At 36.3% G+C, this 22,116-nt stretch overlaps 1 protein-coding gene across 1 annotated transcript; it reads left to right on the top strand.

The window, feature by feature from the left end:
• The first annotated feature begins 1,188 nt into the window (after nt 1-1,188).
• LOC107729644 (noelin-3-like) lies at nt 1,189-14,997 on the top strand. Its single transcript, XM_016540280.1, has 6 exons — nt 1,189-1,466; nt 8,645-8,788; nt 10,947-11,102; nt 11,315-11,534; nt 13,470-13,576; nt 13,744-14,997. Exons 1-6 carry the CDS (start codon nt 1,398-1,400, stop codon nt 14,419-14,421), a joined length of 1,374 nt encoding a protein of 457 aa, XP_016395766.1. The 5' UTR covers nt 1,189-1,397; the 3' UTR covers nt 14,422-14,997.
• The last annotated feature ends 7,119 nt before the right edge of the window (nt 14,998-22,116 follow it).

The raw sequence follows: 22,116 nt of genomic DNA, 5'->3' as shown, positions 1-22,116 counted from the left end.
GACCATGTGATGAATGAAAGTTCACCTAAACTAACCTTTCCATGAGCCATGACTAATAAACATATAGAGACACTGTTCAGTGGTACAGACACAACACACCAAGGTGACATGCATCTCACTAAAATAATGCAATTTAAAAAAAAACACACACACAAAATAGCATACACTGTAAAAAAAAAAAAAAAAAAAAAAAAAAAACCTACTTCACCTACTTCAACTTAAAAACTTTAAGTGAATTTCTGTCTTAAAATTTAAATTATAATCAAACTGGCTGTACAACTGTACAAGTCAAAACTACATTGAAATTGGTTACGCATGTATGTATTACTGTATGATTATATGTACTTATATGTATGTATGTATATTCCCGAGTCCGACAGTGAATTCCACTCAAAGTCGCAAAAATACACAGAACTGCATACAGTTGCTTTTAAATAAATAAATAAAAATTGATGATTAAAGCAGGGACATCTGGGAAAATCCTGTTTCTGTTTTCCACCTTCCCAGAAATGCTTAAAGGTACTTTTTAAAAAAAATACTCTAAAAGTATGTGAATTTGTGGGTTAAATGTTGGCACTCTAAATTATAAAAGGTAGCCTATTTATTTTGCTGTAATTTACAGTAAAATTGCATTATTGTCCTCTTAAACCAAATAAATATAATTTTAACAACATGTGAGTAAGTTACAGTTAACAGGTAGCATTTTTGCTGTGTTTTGCGTGCAAATTACTAGTGCAAAAATAGCTCCTTTAGGGGCTCTTCACACAGAACGCGTTTTCCATCCCATTGAGCTACATTTCTATTGTGGTTTTCTACGTAAATGAGCTGAACGGCCGTGTTTGACCTCTGCGCTCTTACAGCATGTCCAGGCCCGGCGCTGGGGGGGCAAAAAGAATTTGGCTCACTCTTGTCTCACTCTTATCTTTGTTTCTGCTGCCATAAGGCACACATTCCCATATGCAATTGCAGGTGGAACTTTTGCCGTGTACCTTTGCTCCAAGCACCACAGGCGACCGTGACAACATGACCATTTCAGCTCACATAACCAAAGTGTTGCGTGCATTTGGAACTAGGGTGTGTTGACGCCGCAGTAGCCGCATGCACTCACCAACGTTGCTCAACAAGTTAACGTTTGGAATAATCAAATGATGTCACATCCGCTGTGAAGGTCTCCGTGGTAGTGTCGGATGCTCTCGCGCACTGTCTGCTGAGTCCTCATGAGCGTACTGTCGTAACTTTGGACAGCGCGCGCTCAGTATTGGCTGCACGCGGGAGCTGGCGCGGCGGAGCAGCACGGTAATGAATGTGGATCTATCCGCCCTGTTCTGTTCGGGCATCATCTGCCACGCCGAGGACGCGATATTAACGCCAGAAAAGTGCGATAGAGCCGTGACAGCATGATCCTTCTGTTCGGTGCATTAAATCCCCTGCTTTTCCTCATTGTCTTCGGACTGTATCCATCTATGGTAAGTTGATGTGATGAGTTGCAAGCTAACAGATTTCAGGATAAGGCATTTCTTGATTTTTGTTTCTCTGTGTGGCTATATCTGAAACAGACTGCATATGCTATAGTGTGAAATAAATGATTGGTTATTTTAAATTACGGCAAGTTGCCTACTGCAGCTTCAAAGATGTAATTTGGTATAGAATTATTTAACATAATTTCATAGGGTCCTCTAACACTGGAGTCCTCAGTATTATGCATCATATAAAATATGATATGTACGTGTTGTAGGAAAATAAATCTATTGCATCTGAGGTCCACAGATGATAAACTTTGGTTTATTCAAGCATGAAGCACCATTTGTCTTTCCAGATGTTTTCCAGTTTTGCTAGGAATGCATTGGTGAGTTACAAACAGATAAAGTGGCATGCAGTAGATAGTTATAAGCATTGGAAATGTGAATTTTGTAGATTATTTTACATTGTTGCCAGTATGGATTCATAGATGCATACTTATGATATGATTTCACCAGCCAGTGAATATAATCGTGTAATGCTAAATTCTGATCCACTGCCCAGCACAGTAAATATAAGCAGAATAACCTGTCACTGTAAAAATGATAAAGGAAGCACTATAAAGCAATATTATTAATTAAATAAAATGTTTAAAAGTATTAATCAAATGGGCTCCACAAAAGTGAATAATCAAATTGAGAAACTGCATAGAACATAAAATAGAACAAAAAATAAAAAAATTCTGTTGTTGCAAAACAACTTCCATTTTAATGAATAGTATTTAAAAAAATGTAATTAGATAAATTAACTAAGAATATTTTTGATAATGCTGTATCAGATGATAAGCAAATTGTTTCCTTTGTTGGAAAGCCCAGTGCCCAGTGACAGCATCACATGAATACATCACATAAACGTGACAAAAATATTCATGGAGTAACTACAATGTAATGCACGGATGAAAGGTAACAACAGTCTGATCATTTTAAGCCCAAACAAATGCACAAACCAACAAGTGGCAACAAAATCAACAACAGCGTAAATAAAACTGGCAAACAGTTAGACAATGCAACCATAATTATTCATGCCCCAGTGCATCCTTGGATGGGGACGAATGGTACTGAAAGGAAATGCATTTAAATTTAAAATGGTTTATTTGCATTATATTTGATTTCATTTAGTTTGCAAATAGCATTTTCATCAAATTTACTTTTTTTTATTTATCTCTTTTTATGCAGTGTTTTCAAATAAAACTGCAAGACATTTTCATTTAAAGATACTTCTGCTGAAAAAAAAAAATCACCATGACAAGATGTAACAAGTGCTAAAATGAGTGAGGTGATGTGCTTCAGCTGTTTATTCATAGGTGGACAGGAGCTGTCCACACTGCTGTGGTGCTGAAGTGAAATAATCGCATACAAACAGTGAATTGCTTCTAGTCTGAACCATTTGTTTAACCATTTAACAACTTAGCTAGTAGTTCTATGATGTATTTTAGACATCCCCATGTAAAGTCTTCAGAAAGTCGTCAGAAGGTCCATAAATAAACACACACAAAAAAAAATAGCAAATCCCCCATAGACCCCCAGCAAGAGGGTGTTTGAGCTGTTTGACTATGAAACTGAATGGACGTTAGCGTAATGGGCTTCTAATTACATTGTTGTTGCTTGTGGGATGAGTGATTCATGATGATTAATTTGACATGCTGAAATTTTATGGTGACAAATTGCATTACACACCTACGAGATACAGCTTTCTAATGTCAGTGGAGGGATCCATAATAATACAAACCTTCACCTCATTTAGCATTCAGACAACCCTCTACATTGCGAGTAAATCACTCGCATTATCGCATATGCGACTAAATCTTCACTCTGGGCGACTAAATGTTGTCTAATATTAGCCAATGGCTATAAATTCTTAGATTTTACTCGCCAGTGTGTGAGTTGGAGGCTAAGTATAAGTTCCCAGTGCATCCTTGGATGGGGACGAATGGTACTGAAAGGAAATGCATTTAAATTTAAAATGGTTTATTTGCATTATATTTGATTTACTCAGTTGTATTCATTTTGAGTTGATTATAACCTTAACAAATGAAAATGTTAACCTAAATTTTGGTATTAAAAATATTAATAAAATAAAAATATAATCGCATATGCGACTAAATCTTCACTCTGGGCGACTAAATGTTGTCTAATATTAGCCAATGGCTATAAATTCTTAGATTTTACTCGCCAGTGTGTGAGTTGGAGGCTAAGTATAAGTTTAGCACAGATGTATTTTCACTCGCCGAACACTGAGTGAGCGCTTCAGAGTTTCACTCTCCGTCAAGCGATCTGTGCTAGTGATGTTGCATATGACACTGAAGCTTCGGGTAAGCAGCGCAATTTCTCACGAAGCTCTGTGCCGGAGCGCGTATTGTTTTCAGAGAATTGTGATCAGCAGAAAATGAAGCCTCACTATCTGTCCAATCACGTGCGCGTGTCGGAATGTTCGAAACCCCAGATCTTACTTTACTAGTAAGTTTTCATTCAGACTTAGTAATATTAAGAATAAAAACTATTTCAGAAAAAAATATATTTGGCATATGCAATTCATATGTGTACATTATTCTTCTATTACATCATATTGATATTCATATTGGCATTTAATGCCACAGTTTAATGGGTAAATTATTTTATCAGAGAGAGAATTTTAACAAACACACACACACACACACACGCACGCACGCACACACTATTTTCACAGGTTTTTGGCTGCTATATTTTTATTGCTTTATATTTATTTTTGGCACTCGCGAAGCTTTGAATCTTTCCCCGAAACAGTCAGAGGAAAGCCTCAGTGCTTCATGAGGCTTCATTTGCCCATCACTAATCTGTGCTATTTTTCAGTTCATCTGAATGGATGCGCAGCGCACTTGTATTTGACGTACCGTAAACTCTAGTGTAAAGGCGCACAACTCGCCATCGCTTTGTCTCACACACACGCAAAGAGAGAGAGAGAGAGAGAGAGAGAGAGAGAGTCTTACATAACATGTAGAATAAACGCGCTACATGTAAACGATATACTTTATTGTATTTTCCTGTCAAAATAACGACGTTGCTTTGGAATTCTTCAGCTTTTAAGAACTGCCGGGTTCTTATATATATAAAAAATAGTATATCAAATATTTAATATTAGTCTGGCGAGTAAACTAAAAAAATTACTAGCCAATGGCGATTCTATTGCCAAGGTGTCCGCAGAGGTTTGGTTTAGTTTTATAGCAGGACAGTTTTTGTATGAGGTTGAATGGAAAAGTCAATTCAGTCATGTATTGATCCAATGTCATTACGTTTCTTAATGTGGCGTTTGTGAATCAGGGTTATTATAGTACACAAAATACTAAAATCATAAACATTTTCATTACTTGAAATAAAATAAAATATACAAAACATATTTTATTTCAGCCAGTTGCCAAGGAAACATCTGGTCATTTTCATTTAATTTAACTTGATCTACTAAAATAACTAAAACAGAAATAGTAATTAATTAAAACTATAATGACATATTTAAAACAATAAATAAATAATGACAAAAACACAACAAAATGGCAAAAACTTTAAAATAAAACACAAAATACAACAATAAAAACTAATTACAATTATAAATAAGAACTTTACTGTATCTCAATTATACTAAAATAACACTGTTGTGAATATCTTTCATCATCTGACCCAGAATACATCCAAAATATTGATGTAGCCTATATATGACATTCATAAAAATATCCAGAGCTGGCTTCATGAAATCTCAAGAGATATGTTTGCTGACTATCTACTTTTCTAATCCGAACATTGCGAACAAAAACGAATGAATGAAAGTCACCGCATACACATGTATTTTCATTTACCTTTGCAGTACCGATAACCATAGTACACACGCACATGATGAATGAAATAAACCATCATACCCTTACAATAAATAATAAATCTGCTATGCATGAACACTGCCACACCCTCATTTTTACTCTACAGATTCATCGCTGAGACCTTATAAAGATGGCTGATAATGAATGAAAGCCTTTCGTTTCTATGCCCCGCTAGCTTTTAGAAGTGTACTTAGATATGGAGATATAGTCTAGAGGTCAGAGCACAAGAAAGCAAGAGTAAGCAATCCACAGAAGGGAGAAAGAAAAAATAATTGCAATTTCTGTAAGCAGCAGGCTAAGCCTTTCAAACAGGTGTTGTTAATATCAGCACTTGATTCAAAGCACGGCAGAGCCAAATACTAGTGAGAACAAAAGATTAGAGGACTGTTTTCTCTGCTTTGTATTTAATTATCACAGAACAAATATCATGAACCCCTGTATTTAGAGTGTGTGAGCAACACACCCACAAATGTATAACTTTACACATTTTTCCCACTAAACTTTTTCAAATGAACTATTTGAATTTAGTCATAACAGACACTGTTACATGATGATTTCCACCATCAGGACAGAAATGGGAGTCCATTTAAAAGACATGATCATCAGTACCTGTATGGTCAATGTATATTCCTCCATGCTCTGTAGTGATATATTCTATGTGTTAAAACATCTCTCTCTGTCTGGATGGCGTGCACAATTTGTTTTCATCTTAACTTAAATGGAAGTGGACATACTCTGTGTGACTGTAAAAGAATCAATCATTTCATAACTGAAGTGCTTTGTTGAGATACTGCTGATGTTGTAATGTCCTGTACATGCCTTACACTGCATTTATCATAAATTACTCTATTTCAAAAAATATTGCAATGCAAAATAGAAGCAATTTCTTATTTAGACAGGCTGTCAGTCTGTGCATTAGTGGTGGGGATTTTTTCAGTCACTCTTAATGCAAGTTATATCGTTTCACCGGTAGGTGGTGACACATGATCGCCTTTCACTCAACCAATTTGTTCAAAACACAGATTCATTCAGAAACGTAACAAGTGGCTGCCTTTATGAGCAAGTTACTATTTACTCAAATGATTCATTCAAAACACCTATTTATTCAGGAAAGAAGAAAGACTGCCTTTATGGGTGAGTCACTGAATTATACATTTAACGATTCATTTAAAAAAAAACAGTTCATTTAGGAATGGAACTAGTGGCCATCTTTATGAGCGAGTCAATCGATTCACTCAACCAATTTGTTCAAAACACCAATTCATTCAGGATCGAAAGATGTGATGGTCTTTATGAGTGAGTCATCATTCATTCAACTGATTTATTCAACTGATTCATTCAAAACTCTAATTCATTTAGGAATGAAACTAGTGGCTGCCTTTATGAACAAGTCACCGTTCACTCGTTCAAAACAGATTAATTCAGAATCAAAACAAGTGACCATCTTTATGAATGAGTCGTTGAATCATGCATGTACAGATTTGTTTAAAAACATAAATTCATTCAGGAAATAAACTAGTGGCCTTCTTTGAGTAACTTATCATTCATTCACCTAATTCTTTAAAAGCACATATTCATTCAAAAAGAAACAATTCAGTCATTCAGTTAATTAATTTGATTCAGTCAATAATAATTTCATTGGCGGAGCAAAAATTGACGAGTAACTGGCAATATTGTGTCTAAAATGTAAGATACTCAGTATTAACGTATTGTTTATTGAACTGTTGTATAACAGCAATGTCAAACTTGCAACACAAAAAAAATCATCTATGGAGAAGAAAATGTTTTTTAAGAAATTGAAAATATGTGAGTGGTAGAAGACAAAATAAGAAGTAGGCAGTCAAGGATGGCGACAGTAAAATCAGTGTGTGCACATGCATTGAGGACATGGGATGCCTCTGTCCTCAGCTTATCTTTTTTGTCCTCGCAAGTGAATCCACAAAACCTCCCTATCGTTTCTCCATCCTGTCTTTTCACTATCCCAATTGTCTGTATTGTTTTTGTTTATTTTTTAAGCCCTGCTTGTATTTGTGGATCCGTTGAGTGCACAGTTACACGTCTCGCATATCAACTCTCAGACTCGACTGTACAAATTATACATCAAAGCTGGGGAATTGGATCAGTTACAGCGCAAGTGGATTAGAGCGAGAGAACACTGGCATTATTGTGACTGACAGGGACACGCCCACTTTATGATGTCACAGGCACGCGGGTCCAGTATTAGACAGATTTCCAATAGATAAAAGCAGGTTTATGATGTCGTCTCCTAGGCTTTTCAGTCCACCTAAGCAATTTATTTCATTCATCTCCTGAGAAACTGGGGTAATGGCACGCCTGCTTGACTGTTATAATCCGCAAAAACTCTTTAACAGTTAGCAAGGCCTTTGTGTGCTTCATATAAATGACAATCATGGGTTTTAGCATTCGTGCCATAGCCTTGTTGTTAAAGGTGATCTAAAGGCTGCACAAGAAGAATCATTTACAACATTCCTTTGAATTCGCTCAGTGGATAAAATCTGTCATATTTACCTGCCTACAGCACAATAAAACAAATGAGTTCAATGATAAGTAAAATGGACACTCCACCCCAAAATAAAAAATTCAGTCAGTTTCTCACCCTCATGTCAGTCCAAACCAGTTTGACTCTTTTCTTCCGTAGCTTAAATCTTTCAAGCTTCAAAAAGGATGCAAAAGCACCATAAAAGCAATCCATATGCCTTGTGTGAAATATTTAGTCTTTTGAAGTCATACTGTATGTCTGATGGCTAGCAGACGGAATTTCATGGACCGGATACGTAACAATGATAGCTTTGTGCAACAAATAGATGAAAGTCCACTGAAAATATTGACATCTGCCCTAGTTTTCCTTGGCATTTTCATGAAAAGTAGCAATGTCCAATTCATAAACAAATAATTTTTTGATTTGGATCCTTTTAATGAAACATCTGATCCAGTTTCATTGTGAATCGGACAGACATGTAAACTCCTGTCTGTTTTTTGCCCAGAGCTATTGTACAACTTAGGAAAACTTTGAAATGAGGCAAATAAGGAACATGGACCCCTCCAAAGTACTTTTGAGGTGCTTTTGTATGCTTTTTGAGGCATTAATGTCCCTGTTCTTTGTAACTGCATGGAATAGTCTTCTGTTTCAAGCAGAAGAAAGTCATACTTTCAAAGTCATATGTCATACTGTTTTGAAAAAACATCAGGATGAGTGAATGATTACAGAATTGGCATTTTTTGGGTGAACTAGTCTTTTAAAGTATGTGTGTGTCTCTCCAGACGATTGGTCCCAAGGAAGGATGGCAGGTGTATAGTTCAGCACAGGATGCTGACGGACGCTGTATCTGCACTGTAGTCGCACCGGAACAAAACCTCTGCTCCAGGGATGCCAAGAGCAGACGGCTCCGACAGCTGCTGGAGAAGGTCCCATGCATAAAAACACACATTTTATAGCACTTCTTTATTTTTCTGATATATATATATATATATATATATATATATATATATATATCTCACACTGTATACTGGAGAAAAAAATATTTACAGTACATACGCATTACCGTTCAAAACTCTGGGGTCAATAAGACTTTTTTAAAGAAATAAATACTTTTATTTAGCAATAAATAAAACGCATTAAATGGATCAAGTGAAATAAATACTTTTACATTACAATACAAATAAATTCAATTTCAAATAAATGCTGTTCTTTTGAACTTTCTATTCATCAAAAAGTCCTGGAAAAAAATGTATTACGGTTTCCACAAAAATACTAAGCAGCACTACTGTTTCCAACATTGATAAAAAATAAGTGTTTCTTGAGCAGAAAATCAACATTAGAATGATTTCTGAAGGATCATGTGACACTAAAAACTGAAGTAATGATGCTGAAAATTCAGCTTTGACAGGAATAAATTAAATTTTAAAAATTATTATAATTGAAAGTTCTTTTAAATTTTACTATTTAAAAGTTTTACTGTTTTACTGTATTTTTTATCAAATAAATGCAGCCTTGGTGAGTAAAATATACTTCTTACCTACTAAAAAATCTTACCGACCCCAAACCTTTGAACGGTATCTCATACTCATTAAAGGGTGAAAAACTAGCCAACTGGGACGATCTTTTGGAAACTTAACAAAACGGCACATTAAAATCATGATATTCACATTCTTTCTTAGTTTTATATCGCTAGCACATGCATTGCGAAAATAATTTGAATATTCAAAATATCGCAAAACCTAGTAATAGCACACGTTTTTTCTCTCTGCATTTCTTCTCGCTTTCAGTTCTTTCGATCAACACACACACAGGCATCATTTGGCTAGTATACATTGTGTGGACAACTAATGTACTGTTTTGCCTCAGGGACTCACACAGTTCAGGAGCTACTGTAGCCTGCCACTATTACTGACATAAACACACACACACACACACACTTGTCCTTTTGCTCTTTGCTTCAGTCTTTCAATCATACATTACATATTCTCCTCCCCCATCGATTTTATCCATCTCATTCCCACTTAGGACCTTTAAACACACACAAGTAAAAAAGAAAAAGCGCTGATGGGTGCTTCAGTGGTGTCCACAAGAGGCTGATTTTATGCAGGTCATTAATACCTGATTTTATGATAAATGATACATGCCTCAATCCAGCGGGAGCCTGACTGCTGTTAATATTGATATGTACATTTATTAACGCCTCCATTTTCCCTATAGCCTGAAAAGAAAGTCAGGGCCTACAGAGGACGCCTCTCATTCATGATTCATGGATTTCCGCTTTTCTCGAGCCCCAGTCAAGGTAGCTAATCAGAACGTTTGACGAGGACAAACACAGTGAGATTGGAGCCACTGTTTTTTTTATCAGTCCCTTTTTAGAGATTCATTAATTGTAGTCAGTTTATCCATAACTTATGCAAAGAAACATGTCTTTGGAAAGTGCTTCCCATTACGTCTTACAGAGACCTGCTGAGGTTGAATGGATAAATCACACAATAATAAATTCATCTACTCACCCTCATAAAGCCCAAGTAACGTACTGTATTGTTTTCAATAAAAAATGGTGATCAGTTGCTGAAACGGTCTATGGATTATCATTTACTGGTGCAAAAGTTCAAATATCATGGATTAGTTTACATCTACAATACAGTTCAAATGTTTGGGGTCAGTAAGGGTTTTTTTCTTTCTTTTTTTGCAAAAGAGGTATCTTATGCTCAACAAGGTTGTATTTATTTAATACAGTAAAAACAATAAAATTATAAAATATGAATACAATTTAAAATAACTGTTTTCTATTTGAATATATTTAAAAATGTAATTTATTCCTGTGATGGCAAAGCTGAATTTACAGCAGCCATTACTCCAGTCTTCATGGTCACATGATCCTTCAGAAATCATTCATAATATGCTGATTTGCTGCTCAATAAATAATAATTATTATTATCAATGTTGAATACAGTTATGCAGTTTTTATTATGATTTTATTTATTTATTACTATTATTTATTTTTATTTATGTATTTATTTTACTACAACCCTCTGACCCCTAGTTTTATCTAACTTCCTAACTTGTGGTTTTGTGACACAGGTGCAGAACATGTCTCAATCAATTGAAGTCCTGAATCTGCGTACACAGCGCGATTTCCAGTATGTCATGAAAATGGAAAATCAAATGAAAGGGTTACGGACCAAATTCCGGCAAATTGAAGAGGACAGGAAAACTATAATGGCTAGAAACTTTAAGGTACATTTTTATTAGGTTACAGAAGACCTGCTGCTGGAAATGCAAACATCAGCATTAGCCATGAATATTGTATGTGTTATGTCAAAAGGTGAAATAAATGTATAATAGATTTTTACTATAACTACATAATGAAATGTGTTTTACGGCTAAACATTGTTTATTGGGACCAACGTGCAAAGTATAACAACATCTGTGTGGGTGTGTGTCTACAGGAGCTGAAAGACCGTATGGATGAACTCCAGCCATTGATTCCTGTGCTAGAGCAGTACAAAACAGATGCTAAGCTGATCTCACAGTTCAAAGAGGAAATCAGGAATCTATCTGCCGTGCTGATGGGCATCCAGGAGGAGCTGGGAGCTTATGACTACGAGCAGCTCTATCAGAGAGTCCTCAGCTTGGACAGCCGTCTACGAAACTGCATGAGCAAACTCAGTAAGCTATTATAATCCACAGTATGCACAGTTAAAGCATTTTTTGTGTCATTTTAAAGGGACCATATTCTACTACAGTTTTATTTCATTTTGATAGATCGTTTAAAGATACAGTGGTAAATGTTCTATCAAAATATGCAACTGACCTCTACTATGATTGACTGAACTTTTCAGTTAATGACCAACAAGCCTAATTTGGTTTCAGGCTCACCTGCCCCAATGAGTTTCTTAAGTGGCATTTACATCTAGCTCATTTAAAAGCAGCTAGATGGAGATGGAAGTGAAGCAATGTAAATAAAATGCAGGGATTTAAATACAGAGTTCTGGCATGAAACTCTAGATGGCGCAGTCCGATAGGTCTAACTCAATCTGACCTAATGACATCGTTATCACTAGTGTTGTTTTTGGCGGCCTGTTTTAATTTTAGTTTTAGTCTAGTCTTTGTGTGAAACTGTCATTTTAGTTTTTATTAGTTTTAGTCACGTTCATACTCTTTTTAGTCTAGTCAAGTTTTAGTCAACTAAAAGTCTGAGCATTTTAGTCTAGTTTTAGTCGACGAAAACTGATGACATTTAGTCTAGTTTTAGTCAATGAAAATTGTATTTTAGTCTCTTTTTAGAAATGCAATTATATTTAACCCAGTCAATATAGTATAAGTACCTAGTAGTATAGACGAAACCAAAATTTTCTTTTAGCCAAACCCATTTCAAACAAGGTTATCTTATTATATTATTGTGACCTTATAGACTCAAGAATACATCCATTCCAGACACAGAAGACGCTCTGATTTGAATTTACAACATTTATTTTACCAACCAAACATGTTAGAAGTACACACACATAAATTTAAATAAAGACGAACTCCGGCCGGCCGGCCATCGGTCCCTTTCTCTGTGTCAGACTTAACTTTGTTTGGTTTTCGTCTTCTAAATCAGTGTTTCCCAACCTTTCGTGGCACCCTTTGGAAATTTTAACAAATTTGTGGCACCCTACAAAATTAATTTTGTCACAATATTTGAATTTCTAACTTCGATATGATAATTTGAAAAGTATAGATATTCGGTACAACAGGGAAGAACTGCAGAATATAATGTCATACAGATATTTTTAATATTATAAAAAGAAATGTGTCTATCAATGGTGGCAATCAGTAGGCTAATTTCTAATGAAGAGACCAATTTATATGACAGATTTTAATGTAGGCTTTTATTCATATGTAAACATTGTGAGATAGCTAGTTATAATGGTAATTAAACAAAGTTTTGATTTTACAGCTGGGTAATTTTGTTGCAGTAGCACGAGATAGCTTGATTTAAACATTATTTCTTACATGCTCACAGCAGCATGTTGTGGATGTATTAGCAGTAGCAAGTCTCAGTACTTGCTCTGCCGCAGCAGCGTAGCAAATCTATTCCGCCAAGACCAAATACATTAACATTGTCATGTACATTACCATGCCGATTCCTCCGAGAGTTGTCATGACAGAACTGTAGTTGGACTGTCTCAAAGTGATGTCTCAGTTAAAAAATAAAATATTCCGCCCACAACTAAATACAAAAATCACAGATTTACCTCCAACTGCAGTTTTTCTGTAGTGGATATTTAATTATTTAATTGCAATTAAATAACAATGTGTTTTTAACAGTCCTCAAATAACACCTGGGATTTTGAAGATGAAGTGCTAAAAAGCCTTACAATATTAATATGTTTGTTAGGCAAATTCAACAGATGTTCCAATATGTTATTAATATCTCTGATAATTACATCCTAGCATTGGGGGTTGGATGCACTAAGCTAGTACATCATTAAGAGTTGCTGTTGTTTTTCACATGCACTGAAAGCAACAGTCTTTAGAAGGCATGAAATTGCTTCTACGAAAATCAACCATTTGAAAAAGCGAAGATGATGATATTAAAATAAAGATTTTTTTTCCCAGCATGTGGGAAATTAATGAAAATCACTGGCCCTGTGACTATAAAGACATCTGGAACGCGGTTTGGCGCATGGATGACTGACCCTCTAGCTTCTCCAAGAAATAACCGGGTGAGTTCTGGAGTGGACGGTACAACGTTCTTCAGTCTTCCATATGCAGTACCTGATTAATCTTCTTCCTCCCCAGGATTACTAACACCCACTTTCAAGCAGGTGCAAAATAATTTAGTGTGCCGCTCATCTACAAACTTTAATCTCACTCTGTAATATTCCCACAGGTTTGGTATATGGACACTTACACCAACAGCAAGGTGGTTCGAGAGTACAAAAGCATCGCAGACTTCATCTCCGGCCTGGAATCGCGAACCTATTACCTTCCCTTTAAATGGGCTGGAACCAACCATGTGGTCTACAACGGCTCTCTGTACTACAACAAGGAGCAGAGCAACATCATTGTCAAATACAGCTTCGAGACCGGACGGGTTCTCGCCCAGCGTGCCTTGGAGTACGCCGGCTTCCACAACGTCTACCCCTACACCTGGGGAGGCTTCTCGGACATCGATCTGATGGCGGACGAGCTGGGTTTGTGGGCTGTATATGCCACCAATCAGAACGCAGGAAACATTGTGATTTCTCAGTTAGAACCGCAGACGCTGGAAGTTCTCCAGACGTGGAACACGGAATACTCCAAAAGGAACGCAGGCGAGTCCTTCATGATCTGCGGCACGCTCTACATTACCAATTCCCACCTGACCGGAGCCAAGGTGTATTATTCCTACAGCACAAAGACCTCGACGTATGAGTACATTGACATCCCGTTCCACAACCAGTACTTTCACATCTCCATGCTCGACTACAACGCTCGAGAACGGGCACTTTATGCCTGGAACAATGGCCATCAGGTCCTTTTCAACGTCACTCTTTTTCATGTCATCAAAACCGAAGACGACTCCTAATGGACTTATGGATAAAAAATGTATGCTGTTATTTTCTATTCGCTTTTGGTTCTTTTCCCAAAGTTAATGAGATATATTGCCTTTACTTCACCATAGACTGCAGTCTGAGTCAAACATCATCTTGCTGTGACTGATGACACATGAAGACTTGATGATGCAACGCCATTACAAACAGAATGATTTTAAAGTTCTTTTATTCATCTGCTCATAGCTTCTCTGAAAGTTGGGTCTTACTTGGAATATTTCACAACGTGAGCCACAGACGGATTGCTCTACTGCATGAATGTCTGATTCTTTCGCCATTTGTTATCCGTTACGTGGTCTTTGTATATCAGAAATTCCATTTTCTTATATAGTGACGTGTTTTTGGCAACTTTGATTTCTCCAGACTCTCCTGGTAATCTAATGTTGTGTCAAGTTTAGTTGTACAAACTGTAGAGCCCTGAATATGAACCTATGTAAACGATTGTAACATTTATTGTCACTGTGAGAGGAAATATTTTATATTAAATCCAGAACAAAAAAATAAATCAACTCGAATGAAGCCACAAATCTACATCCATAAATGTAAACAACAGAACAGAAAAGGGCTGTGTGCGACAGAACAATTTTGTGGGGATTCAGCCTGAATTCAGGGGGTTATAATGAGGTAATTTGCTGAAGATTGTGACAAGTCAGACTGCGGTTGCATTCACATTCATTTACGGGCAGCCCTTTTTACTTGATGATTTTGAATGCTGTCCTTTGGCATTTTCAATCACTCCTGGTAATCTAATGTTGTGTCAAGTTTAGTTGTACAAACTGTAGAGCCCTGAATATGAACCTATGTAAACGATTGTAACATTTATTGTCACTGTGAGAGGAAATATTTTATATTAAATCCAGAACAAAAAAATAAATCAACTCGAATGAAGCCACAGATCTACACCCATAAATGTAAACAACAGAACAGAAAAGGGCCGTGTGCGACAGAACAATTTTGTGGGGATTCAGCCTGAATTCAGGGGGTTATAATGAGGTAATTTGCTGAAGATTGTGACAAGTCAGACTGCGGTTGCATTCACATTCATTTACGGGCAGCCCTTTTTACTTGATGATTTTGAATGCTGTCCTTTGGCATTTTCAATCAAGATCAAGGGCACAGGAGCTGGGAGGGGATGATTCCAACTCCTCTCTGCAATTTCCTCTCCCGTCATGTCTGTGTCAAGCCTCCCTGTCTGCTAGGGCACTGGGAAGTTAAATGCACTTTTACCACCATCAATTCTGCGCTGGGAATAGATCACCCACAGGGATTTACTACTGCTGTTTCCTCTTATCATGAATATTTCTTGCGACATAGTCTTGCAACATATCTGCTAGCAGAAAGTTTAAATAGCTTTTTAGTTTTGATGTTTGTGGAGTTTTTTTTTCCAAACTTAATTTTATGTAATTTAAAGCATTTTAAATTTAACTTGGAGAACTATTCATTTCAAGCCAAAAATGCAATATTTTTCCTATATTTCTACCCCTGCAATAACCTGTAAAACAGTCACCTGGCAGTTTCAGTTAAGGCAACGGAGTGTATTTTGCTCCACACTGCAACTCATTTAAAATGCCAGAGAATGTGCGGAAAAAAATGAAAAATTCTGTGGGATGCCATCCTATTTCTATTCTCCATTTTTTCACAGATATTTTTAGATCAATGTTACCCCTTTTTCTGTAACCCACTAGAAAAACTTGCCCGTGGAGGAATCTACAATCCTTTTATATAAATCCCATGAGACTTATATTCACAAAGAGACGTTAAATTCACTGAGAGGTCCACTTTACTATTTTAAGTGTATTATTGAGCAATATTCATATTCAGACATTTAGTTCTAGCCTTACTTGGGACTTCATATTTGCAAGCTTTTTCAGACAACAAATGTGCAGAAAACTGTAGTCACGTGAAAATTATTCTGATCTCTCCCAAGTAACTTGTCACAAAAATTAAACTTTGAGTTTGAATAAAAATCAATAGCACAGAATTCCCATAATCTTTGATGAAATGCAATCATACTTTAAATCTATTCTTCATCCAAGTAATTTGTTCAAGCTTTCTCTCCACTAACTAGTCGAGAAATGAAGGCTGAGTTTAAAAAGAAAAATAATGCCGGAAGGGAGACTGCATAATAAAAGGAACAAACTTCTGACTTTTCAGTGACTTTTAGAAACTGTTCTTATTTTATTGAGTTTTCTCGCACAGATTGAAAACACTGGGTCAATTATAAAAAAAAAGAAGAAAAAACGAACACCAATCTGGCTTTCACTCTTTTCCTGAAAGACATCTGTCTGCAACACTGATCTAAAGCATCTGTCTGTAGCTTGAGCTGATAGCATCTGTCCTTAACGCTGAACTGGCTTTCGTCTTATTCAGAAAGTTCATTACTTATGTGATTATGCAAATTAATTTGAATATGGCAGGGCTGCTGTAGTTTGAGTCTCACGTTTGTGAGTGTCAGATCTTAACTAGGAAGACACAAACTTCTTGAAGTGCTGCTGTTTCTTGAGGGAGTTTTTTCTCTGGCCCTCTGAGCCACCAGTTAAAAGGCAGACAGTGTTCAGCTAGACGTTTTATGTCTCATATGTTTTTCTTTAACAGCAGGCTTATATCCCAGCAGGAAGTTCAGATCACACAATACATCTGATGGTCGACTTGATTCTCGATTAAAGGAATTTGCTTTTCTTGTGAAAATGACCAATTACTAGTTTAATCACACTGGTTTTAAAGTTCTAAGCTTATGGAAATGCAGCATCACCAGACATTGCAGGTTAATTCATAATCGTATGTATTAGGGCTGGCAATTAATTATAATTGCCACAAAAAAAACTCATATTAAGAAAAAAACATTACATTATTAGATATGACTAAACATAAACTCACAATTGAGTTTGTCAGTTTGTTTGAGTTAGGCGATTTTTGTATGGGTCTGTTTATTTTCTTTCTTTGTTGTTTGTATAATTAGCTGCACTAAATTAACATGTTAAATTCACGGCCCTAAAAGGTATATTCATGAGACTGATAATTTGCATTTATCCCAAAATCCCAACAGCTCTAGAGAGAATTCAACACAATTTGACGAAAAAAAGGTGAAAGCCAAGCCTCATGATACATGTTCAAACTCAATATCTCACCGCATTATAAATGTAGAGTGGTATTTACTGAACAACCTTTGATTATTTCCCCACACAAGCCTAGCATTCCAACATTGCTTTTCACCATCTTGTCACTGGCCCAAACTAAAGCCAAGAGTAATTTACCATATCAACAGCAGCCTGCATTTCATTTCACATTGAAAAGAGTTTTTTTTTTAAAACACAGCTGATTTCCATATCAATCATGGTAACCTGTTATTTCTCTATGTACTTGTGTGTGCGTGTAGGTGTGATCCGTTTCACACAGCTCCCCAGTGCTGTATTATTGGTATTCTTTATGATTCCTCCACTGCTGGTGTGTCGCCCAGTGTTATGTTAGGAAATGTAAAGTGTTATGGTCCCCCCCCCAACAAAGGCACATCAAATCTTTGTGAAGGATCTTTGAAATGGAGAGAGGTAAGTGCCTGAGGGAAAGGTTTTCCACTGCCATGAATTTCAATAAAGACGCAAGGGAAAGACACGGTACAATCAGCACAACTCCACAGTCCATTTCTGCCTAATCAGGTCACATCGAAAATAACAGTGCCAGATTAATATTCTCTCCCTCGATGTCCAATTACTGCATATTCCACAAAAAAAATTCCAATTATTATCCTTATCATTGTGGTTTCTTATCGGTCTTTACGTGCCAGCAGGCCACGTTCCTCACCCTTGGGTTTTCCGCCACTGATTAGAACATGCGATTACTGTCGTGAAAACACCACATAGACTCACTGGTGAAGCATCATCAAGATGGACATGAATCAAGTTGGTGGGTGACACTCTGATAATTTGTGATCATCTGCTGGTGAAAATGCAAGTATAAAATCAATGAGGCCACCTCAAGTGTGCTGTGTGCATACAAAGGTAGTTTCATAACTGAAATGAAACATAGGCACAGGGCAGGCAAATCAATCTTTTGATTGAAAGTTATGCAATACAACTCAGTGAACCTGTTTCTGAGGGAGCCGAAATATGGAAATCAAAAGGTTCGCCTTCATTGTTTAGCATTTCTCTGGTATATAATGTTTGAGAAGTTAATCGAAGTAGCCTTTTTAAATATTCTGAATTGTTAAAAATGTTATTCTCTGTTATTTTTGATTCGTATAGTTCTGCGAAACGAATGGCTCTTTTTTAGTAGCTCCAGTTATTTGGGGTGTAGGCTTTTTGGAAGGGAGGAAATTATATTTGAGAGAGCGAAAAATCAATATTGAATCACGGGACACATAATCTGACATCTCAATGCCCAGTCAATGAAGAATCAGGCAATGGGCTTCTTTAATGTCATGTTATATTTAGTTATTTTATACATCCAAATTTTAATTTATGCCTTTTAACTTTATTTTACACATCCAAAATGTATTTAATTGTGTTTCATTTAACAGTTTCATATGTAGGTCCTATTAAAATCCCATAGACTAGTGACATGAATCTATTCCACGCTGTGTGGTGTGGTATTGTTGGACTCCTCCAGGATAAAGGAGAACAGTTGTCTGTATTAATGAAAACTGATTACATCTTATTCCCAGCCTTCCTAATGCAACACAAACTTGACGTGTCACTTTCCGGAGAGAATTAATCATTCTGTTTGTTATTTACATTCTAGTTTAAATTAAATTGTCCTCATAAATCTCAGTTTCACTGCTTTATTTCCTTCTGTTCCGAGTGAATGAGTCCTTCTCTTCTGAAGCTTCATGAAGTTGTTAGAAGGCTTTGTTTGTATGGATTTCTCTTCTCAGGGGTGTTGTGGGTGTTTCTGAAAATATGTCTTTTTTTAATCTGCTTGAATGGCTGGTCAACTAATAGTAAAACTAAGTGCTAAACATGTCTGTATATCCAGGCTGAGAAGCACTATAACTGCAAATTGAGGGAACAATGTAAATATCATCACATTTGCACCAAAAGGCAGACTGAACGCGGCACTTAATTGGAAAATTAATAGATTCCACACGATCAGTTCCAATCAAAGAGACACTGTTTGATCAAGTGTTGTTTCAAAGAATTGCTATGTTTTTATACAGAAATTGAGTTGCAAAATATACAGACAACTTTTTATTTTTTTTTACTAGGTGGTTGCTATTGTGTAATTGCAAATCTGATCACTATATTGCATAATGCAGCAGGTGAATGGGGATGTTTGTCTGAATTATCTATACATATAGGGCCAGATTTACTAAACAGGTCAAATTAGCATGAGAGCGCAATCCCATAAAAGAGCCGATTGGAGTAGTTCTGCGGTTGGAGTAGTTTCTCAAAGTTCTGCAGTTGATCTACTGACAAAACGCACATTAAAGAACACAGACGCAGCCGGATCATTTCCATAATGACCAACACAGTCTACCAAGAACAGTCCAAATTAGAGTCTGGTTTAAGACATGCTTTTTGGGGCGCTAAATTATGGCACAAATACCAGTAAATTGACTAATGCAAACCTTAAAATAAATTTAGTGTCTGAAATGGAAACTCCTACAAATGCATATGAAATAAGCTCTGTCTCAAAAATGACTGTGTCCACACCTTTTCAGAGCTAATTCTTCACTGTGTGCCTTTAGTAAATACTGACAGTAGTTTTCTAACGCCAAAAGAGGGTTTGCACTGGCACAAGCTGTTAGTAAATCTGGCCCATAGACTGATGCTGGATAACTTGCTGTCCTGGGACAACCAAAAAAAAAAACCCCAAAAAAACAGCAGTTGAACCTAGTTGGCTGGCTGTACTGCACACAATTCCCTTATCATCTCTTTGGCATTGACTTACAATAGCAGTTCGCTATAAAGGGATGCTTAAAATGTCATTGAGAATAATGAGTCCAGTGCCTGTCTCTGCCATCCAGGTGCACTGCCAGCAACTGTCTCACTCCAAACCCATCACTCCCCTGTTCATCACTCTCCTGGATTAGTCGAATAAGAGGCTCACTCAGCTTGAAGCTGAGACCACAACAAGGTCCTAAGGGAGGAAAAGCTAAGAGAAGTCAAAAGAAATGTTGCAAGTAACAGAGAATAATTGTTGCAGCTGCAATAAAGCCACTAAATCTGAACATGCACTTTTCTTGAAGATATTTGTGACCCTGGACCACAAAACCAGTCATAAGGGTCAATTTTTTGAAATTGAGATTTATACATCATCTGAAAGCTAAATAAATGAGCTTTCCATTGATGTATGGTTTGTTAGGATAGGACGATATTACATTGCCCGAGATACAACTACTTGAAAATCTGGAATCTGAGGGTGCAAAAAAATTGAAATACTGAAAATATCGCCTTTAAAGTTGTCCAAATGAAATTCTTAGCAATGCATATTACTAATCAAAAAATTAAGTTTTGATATATTTACGGTAGGAAATTTACAAAACATCTTCATGGAACATGATCTTTACTTAATATCCTAATGATTTTTGGCATAAAAGAAAAATCGATAATTTTGACCCATACAATGTTTTTTTGGCTATTGCTAAAAATAGACCCAAGCGACTTAAGACACAATTTAATTAAGTCACATTTATTATCGCACATGGTTGATCAACAATACAGAAGTTCTTCCACCTCTATAATTACTCTCAGCAGCGAGCAAATGTAACACCACATTGGAACTGATGATTCCAAATAGATGCAGTCCAAAGCCAAAAGAAAATTGAAGGTTTTATTTGCTTGGTCAAATGAAAGAAAAGAAAAAACTCTGCTCCAAAAAGACCATCACTGTTTGCCCTGACCTCTTATCTTGTTCCAACAGAGGGAGATGAACATGCATGTTTGTGCAAGGACTGTGTTGTTTGTTGATTGAATGTGTTTACATTGCATAGTGTTAACATACATGTGGTGGCCAAGGTCACGTTTACATGCAGTATGTTGGTCAGTTCCCAGCTCAAAAAGAGCCAATCAGTCAGGTGCCATCGTCTAGTGCAGGGGTTGGCATCCCTTTGCACAAAATAATGTCACTTGTGCATGCTCTAGACACATTCATGTTAATGCAAGTTTGGCCTGTATCATGCCTGATCATGGATCGTACAGTCAAAGTAGCCACTGTTTTTAATTGGACATGATTGAAAAAGATACTGATGAAGTACAGTTCAGTTAATTCAGTTGGTATATAAAAAAATATACAAAATATTTCTAAAAAATACACGCTCAGAAAAAAATATGCATGTAATCTATAACTGTAATCTGATTATTTTAGAGCATTTTAAAATGTAATATAATCTAATTACAAGTACTCAATTTTTGGAATCGGATTATGTAATCAGATTACACACAAACACATTTTTAAAAGGTTAAATAAAAAAAGCCCATTAAATTCCATAAAGCATCATCATAAATGTGCCGCAGAAGGAAGGACTTCAAAAAAAGATCGCTAATTTCAATATGTTGATTCAGTCTCCTTGGAAATTAATTACCAGAGTCACTCACCTGTTTTTTCGTTAGTGAACATTCTGTATGGCATGGAAAATGTTCTTCGGCTCTGTAATTACTTTCCCCTCTATGCACAGACTTTAAACAAATTAACTTTTTGTTCCACAATGAAAAATAACATGCGAATGTGTCACAGAG

Source organism: Sinocyclocheilus rhinocerous, unplaced genomic scaffold, assembly GCF_001515625.1.
Source record: "Sinocyclocheilus rhinocerous isolate Xijiao unplaced genomic scaffold, SAMN03320098_v1.1 scaffold278, whole genome shotgun sequence".
Taxonomy (NCBI): Eukaryota; Metazoa; Chordata; class Actinopteri; order Cypriniformes; family Cyprinidae; genus Sinocyclocheilus; species Sinocyclocheilus rhinocerous.
This window is presented reverse-complemented; position numbering and strand designations above follow the sequence as displayed.

Excerpts from the sequence above, each read along its gene's own strand:
- LOC107729644 (XM_016540280.1), top strand. The coding sequence starts at position 1,398 with ATGATCCTTCTGTTCGGTGCATTAAATCCCCTGCTTTTCCTCATTGTC. Across the intron at positions 8,789-10,946 it reads TCCGACAGCTGCTGGAGAAG|GTGCAGAACATGTCTCAATC; the intron begins GTCCCATGCATA and ends TTTGTGACACAG. Across the intron at positions 11,103-11,314 it reads TAATGGCTAGAAACTTTAAG|GAGCTGAAAGACCGTATGGA; the intron begins GTACATTTTTAT and ends GTGTGTCTACAG.